At 29.6% G+C, this 6,489-nt stretch overlaps 1 protein-coding gene across 3 annotated transcripts; it reads right to left on the reverse strand.

Moving 5' to 3' along the window:
* Window positions 1-48: 48 nt before the first annotated feature.
* Window positions 49-1,771, reverse strand: LOC145193980 (uncharacterized). Of its 3 annotated transcripts, none has more exons than XM_090087908.1 (2): window positions 1,386-1,771; window positions 49-1,276 (listed from the first exon to the last, which is right to left on the reverse strand). In XM_090087908.1, the coding sequence occupies exon 2, from the start codon at window positions 1,065-1,067 to the stop codon at window positions 378-380; it is 690 nt and encodes a 229-aa protein (XP_089944034.1). In that variant the 5' UTR covers window positions 1,068-1,276; window positions 1,386-1,771; the 3' UTR covers window positions 49-377. The 3 variants fall into 3 exon arrangements, with proteins under 3 accessions (XP_089944034.1, XP_089944035.1, XP_079927674.2); XM_090087909.1 differs by having other exon boundaries at window positions 1,382-1,771; XM_080071548.2 differs by lacking the exon at window positions 1,386-1,771 and having other exon boundaries at window positions 49-1,374.
* Window positions 1,772-6,489: the final 4,718 nt, after the last annotated feature.

The raw sequence follows: 6,489 nt of genomic DNA on the forward strand, positions 1-6,489 counted from the left end.
TTTTTTTTAAATTTGAAATAATAAACAAAAGAAGGGAGAGAGAGAGAGTTTGAGTTTTTAATAATCTATTAGAATATAATAACTTAACAAATAAAAATTTGTAATGCAAAAACAAAAAAAAATTACTATCAAAAATATAAGTTTTAGAAAAACTAGCTTCTTTAGTGCATTTAATAAAGAAACTTAATCAATTGTTTTAGTACTGCAAATAATGAAGAAATTAAAGATCTCAGACTAAATAGTACCATAAACTGCAAAATTACAAAATCATAATAACCTAAATAAAGCAAGAAAAACTTTACATTATTTGTTTTACACTATTTTCCTCTTTCATATTTTGAAAAAATCCAAATATATTTTCAACTTTTGAAATTTCATCATCCCGGTTCCCAATACTTTTCTGCCAAAAAGTTTTGTTGCCTATCACTTGATGCTTTGCTTTTACTTGAACCAGAGCTTACAACACTTTCATTTTCAAAAGTAAATGGATTTTGAAATTTGGAAACATTTGATAAACTTTGCTGCTGAAATGAAGTACTACGCTTATTAGACTTTGATAGTCTCTCTACGCGAATTTCATTGGTGATATGATCCCGTATAAGCTCATTACGAGATATTCCATTTGTAGGTTTTGCAGTTTGTATTTTATGCAAAAGTCTTAAGTTTTCTCGTTCAATTTCTTTCTGCTTCTTTATTCGATTTATTGCAGATGCAGACTGTAATCGTACAGGACAAGATGTAATAACTTGTGATTTATCTGATTTTCTTTTTATGATTTCTTTCAGTAAACGATGATTTTCAGCGTCAATGTCTCTAACTTTATTATTACTAAATGACATACTTAGTCTAGAATCTGAAGTATTGTTTTTATCTTTTCTACTACCCACAGATCTATTTGAACTAGGTCTCCGTTGAGAATCAAATGACTTTTCTGAAGAAAAAATACTTTCACCATCAAAGTTTTCATTAAAATTGGAAAAAGATGATTTACAAGCAGAACTAGCAGTTTGAGGTCGCAAATTCTTTTTAGAAGCATTAACAGAATGTTTTAGTTGAGGCTTCATCATTTCTTCTGTATCTTTTGAACCATCATTAATGTTTAAAACGTTAAGTAACAAATGAAGATCAGATTTTTTAGAATTTTTTTGCACCAAACCACCTGTATCTAACTGATTTTCATTAGTATTTTCATCTTTCCAAACTTCATCATCTTCATCTTCATCATTAAACTTTTGAGCCTCATTCTTTGTTTGAATAGATATATGGCGAATCCCATCTGTAAAAGACATTTTATATTCCTTGCTAAAATGCTGAAAATTTCATTAATACAGAGTTTAATACAAATGCATACATGCCATGTATAAAAATATAATCTATATACCTACATATTCACATATAAGAGATCTTTAAAGAAGTCCACAAAATAATCCCATTAATATATTATCCTATCATACTATATATATACACACATACTAGAGATCTTTAAAGAAGTCCACCAAAAAATCCTATTACTGCATAATCCTGTCAAAAAACAATCATGTTCAACTTTGAATTAAAATTGGTAAATTTTATAAGTCATTTTAAGTGTAACTACTTTGATGTATAACTAAATAGCCATAATATATAAATTTGAGCAGCAAGTTCATTTTCATAAATTTTCTAATCTTTGCTAATGAAAACCATGAGACTTCTTAGAATAATTTTGAAAACTAAGCGTCTTACGGTCCCTTTGGTTACCAACCTTGCATCATATATTTATACCTTTTCAGCGAGCCGATATATTCAAAAATGATAGTTACTTAAGGTTCTCAGTTTTCAATATTACGGAGAAGAGCGCTTAAAAAATAATTAATTAATAATGGTGTGTTGGAAAAAAAACCCCACCATCCCTTCACGCGGTGAAAAAATGGTCACAGATTTTAACTTTAAAATCGGTGCCGTAAATCGCAGATACGCACATACCTACTTCAACTCAATTATCTTATGTTTTTAAAGAACTTTTAAAAATATTTGAATACATATTTTACTGTTAATTGACCATTTAAACTTTCTTCACTAAATTATTAAGTGAAAAACGCGAACCCAAATAAAACGGACCTCATATCTCTAACTGTAAAAAGATTTTTACTAAACAGTTTTGTAATGAATGCTTTATGTAAAATCATGTATAAAAAGTTTTTATTCGTATAAACGCTTGTTTTTTTTTAAAAGAAACTCAGTAAATGTGCTAGTACTAGAAAGATTTTTATTCTAAGGGTACCTTTTATAACTCTAGTACTAAAAGTTTCTTAAGAATATCCTAAGTGTCAAAAGAGAGAAAAATTGCATAAAATGTGTTTTGAAAACATGTTAACAACTAAGATAAAATGTTTAGGTAATGTTAGGTATTGAATTAGGAGTGGAAAAATTACGATTTTGAAAGAAATTACTTAACGAAACCATATAAAACTGAAGAAATTAGCGAAGAGAACATAAATAAAGGCTACTTTAGATACATTTATTTTAAAAGCGAAGAAAATACTAAAACAATGTGGTATGAATTATAACTCTTTTATAGAAAAAGAATGCCAATGGCTTCAAGAAAACCTTATAACCAATAAAAGTAGCCATTTTGGTTCAGAAAAACCCCATAAACAACAGGTCGTTTTTGGATAGCAAAGCAAAAGAGAAAAAATAAATGTACTAGGTGTTGAACATCATGCTCTATTTTTAGTCTCTGCAAGAAGTACACTTTTTAAAAAATGTTTTATAGATCAAAAAAGTTGAAGGCACTTTGGATAAAATCTTTCCTTTAAATATGAGTGTAAAACAAACTCTTGCATAAGAAGTGAATACTGACCTAAGGGATAAACTAGAAAATGATGAGAAACTTAGCCCTTGGAGCTTATTTATCCACTTTTTGCACGATAAATCGTGCAAAAAGTGGATAAATATGCGTCCAAGGGCTAAGTTTCTGATCATTTTATATTGTTCATCGCTGAGGTATTTTAATGGAAAAACTTAAAAAGTTTCCTAAAATTACTTTTTATCCCCCTGATTTCAACTGCTACCATTAGGCCGGGTGAATAAAAAAGAGCAACTGCTTTTACTCAGTAATTGGTCAGCTTTACGTGAATAAAAAGTTCAGCAGTTTTTTTCATATTTTTATTCACGTAAAGGTAAGCAATTTACTCAGTAATTGCTCAATTTTACGTGAATGAAAACTTAAGAAAAGTTGTTGAAGTTTTTATTCATGTAAAGCTGACCAATTACTGAGTAAAAGCAATTGCTCATTTTTATTCACCCGGCCTATTAATATTGCTAAAGCTGTGTTTGTATAGGTGGTATAACAATGTTAATAGTGGCAGCTGAAATAAATGATGGTAATTATGCCAGAAATTCATTACTTAAATTTTACATTAAGAATTAACTAGTATGTCTCGTTATGTCTTGTTATGTCCTGTTAAAAAGATGTAAATTCCGGGAAATTGAAAAGCTCCTAGTTTGTCCGGAACATCTCGTCTCGTCTCGGTATTATCCGGGATTTTGAATGAAAGTTGAAAATTGTCTCGATTTTTATCGCAAATCGGGACAAAGCTTTTAGGATGGTCTCGTCTCGTCTCGAACAAAAAATAACGAGACTCAGACGCTTAACCAACATCAAAAAAAGTTGGCCGTTAGGCAAAATGTTACTACTTTTGCGTCGGGAGAAATTATCAACTCTAAAGAAACTCACAAATTTACAAAAAGAGAGACTTTCTCAACGAAAAAAAGGGCCCTGTATCCAACTTTCTTTTTTTTTTTTTATCATTTTTTAACAATTATGCGCAATCTTTTGACATACATACTTTGAATATCTGAATCCATGCAACAACTGAAACTTTTTATAGTTAAGTTGCCCTAGTAGAGAAGTACTGCATATATATTCTCACTGGATGAAGTTTAATCCAGGTTAATTTTGCCGGTTAAATTTTCCGGGTAATTTCGACATTACTTACTTCTAATCCTTCAATTTATTAAACAGTCGCAAAGAATAAAAGTTACCTATTGCAACAAGTTGTATATACATGTTTCAATTTGAAAAGAAAACAAACATGAAATAAACTCCTCCTGACCACAAAAGGGAAATTTAAGGACCGAAAATGCTTTCGTTCATGATATTAATAGGAAAAAAAAAGACAACATTTATGGCCTTCCACTTTTCAAATCCAGCAACACAGAAATCTAGCAAACAGCTTTTTGTTTCAACAAGATAATGATCCAAAATATACAGCTAAAAAATCTAAAACCTTTTTTGATACAAATGACATAAACGTTTAAAAATAGCCTTCACAGAGCTCAAATTTGAATCCAATAGAGCATTTATTGACTTTATTAGATAAAAAAGTAGCTAATAGAGTATTTACGAAAAAAGGAGATTTGAAGAAAGCTGTTGTTAAATCATGGTCTAACATTGACAATAATTAAATCATGTCTAGTAGAATCAAAATGCCGAAACGCTTGTTAGATATAATTAAAGCAAAAGGAGGACCAACTAAATATTAAAGTGTATTAATAAAAGAGATAAACATGAAGCTGTTTCTCATTTATTTTAATAAACTGGTAATTTTTATTAGCTTTAACCTATAACGGTTTTCTTGTACATTCACCTTAAAAATTTTCTTGTCGGGAGATTTGACCACGTGCACGCATTGAATAAAGTATTTTGTTACTTGTTTATTGGAGCTGTTAGCAATATAAAGGAGCAAATAATAGACATTCCTTTCCCCATATTGCAATTGAGTTTGTATTTCTTCCTCATTCTTGCATTCTTGATTCTTCTATGATAAGAAACATTCTAAATATTTGCTAGTAAATCTAATTTAAGTTTGATTTGTGTGGTAACAAAAAGTAAATCAAACAATTACACTGGATTCCATAAAAAAGAATAATTATGACATGGATTACTCTGGGGAACAAAGTTTTGTTGATTTACGTCTGGAAGTTGTTTTTAGCTAATTTTAATATAGGAAATCCGATTTTTCTCTATCGCGCCAATTATTTAAACCAAGATCCACTTTTTAAAGAAATTTTAAGAATATTGTACGGAACAGATATGTGGTTAGTTTATAAAAATTTACAAACATCAAATTATGATAAATATGAAAGAAATAGGGATTATTACAATGTTTATTAAGTGCTGTATATTTACAACGGGTATGACGACTGTTATTGTAATTCTAAGTAAATTTTTTTTTTTCTGGAGTGTTTAATTTCAAGGCTACCATGTTTAATGCTCCAACAATATCCTGATTACATTGTTCCATACCCTTAAATTTTTGGTGAAATTGTTCACCTTGCTTATTGCTAACAGCACCAAGGTTTTTAACGGGAATCTGGCTCGACAACAATTCAGAAAGTTTAGTGAAATAATCATGTTGCAACTTTGTGCTCTGAAGCTCTCCGATAGTTTCTGAAAGATTTCTGAGTAATTAGTTGCACGTGTTTATTCCAAGAAAGCACTTTATTGTATAGTTGAATGATTATTAGGCACTCTTCTTAAGATCTGGCATAGTTCCAGTGAACTGTTTATATTTGATGAGCTACCGAATTTGTGCACTATCAAACACACAAGCTTTAATTTGAAAACTCAAAATAAAGAGCACATAGCAATATAAAATAAGACTTACATATCTTGATTACACTGACCAATTTGAGCTGCACACATGTGGTATTACTTGAATACGATATAATGAAGCTTGTATTTCACTTATAGCAACGGGTGCTAGGAGCTTTATTTTTGCAAAAAGAAAGAGAGAAACAAAATGCTGGTTTTAACAAACAAAAAGAAGCGTGAGAGACTTAAATGACTGCGCGATTGCGCGTAACAAAACACCTCTGACCACACTATCTCAATTATGACTGTTCTATAAGAGAGTGTTCAACTAGCAAGCTATTGGCATTTGAGTGGGTAGAAAGTTTAGTGTCAACAAGGAACTTTGTAGTAAACTTGCTCCATGTAAACAAAGCTTTATTACAGCTGATTAGAGTAAGTTTCTCTACCTGATGGCTAAACTGTGGAAATGAAACTTGATGAGAAGGAAAAAAAAAAAAAATTTAACATCAATTTTGGAATCAGCGCAAAAATTTCAGTTAAATTTATAGTAAAAAAATCAACAAAAACTTTTTTTTTCAAATATTTTCCCTAGTGTTATCCAGCGGATAAATATCGTATATTATATATCCAGCGGACAATAGCGCAATTCAAAAGCGTAAGAAATATTCAAATATAAAGCACCTTGTTAATTAAATTTTTTATATAATATATATATACAAGTATAATGCAAACTTTTGTTGGTAATTAGGCATTAATATATTAAAGACAACCCTTAAATTTTTCGGCCTTAATCAGTATCAGTAGAATTAGTTGGAGTGTAAGGTTTTTAAAAAAATTTTCATTTATTGGAAACAAGCATTTTCAAATAAAATATTTATAAATTGTTTGTCTTATATTAGTAAAACCTAATTGTA

Source organism: Hydra viridissima, unplaced genomic scaffold (genome assembly GCF_058129835.1).
Source record: "Hydra viridissima isolate aposymbiotic clone 2 unplaced genomic scaffold, HvirCarnegie_v1 scaffold_5, whole genome shotgun sequence".
Classification (NCBI taxonomy): Eukaryota; Metazoa; Cnidaria; class Hydrozoa; order Anthoathecata; family Hydridae; genus Hydra; species Hydra viridissima.

What these genes read in the sequence shown, in the direction of transcription:
- LOC145193980 (XM_080071548.2), bottom strand. Translation starts at nt 1,289, where the DNA reads ATGTCTTTTACAGATGGGATTCGCCATATATCTATTCAAACAAAGAAT.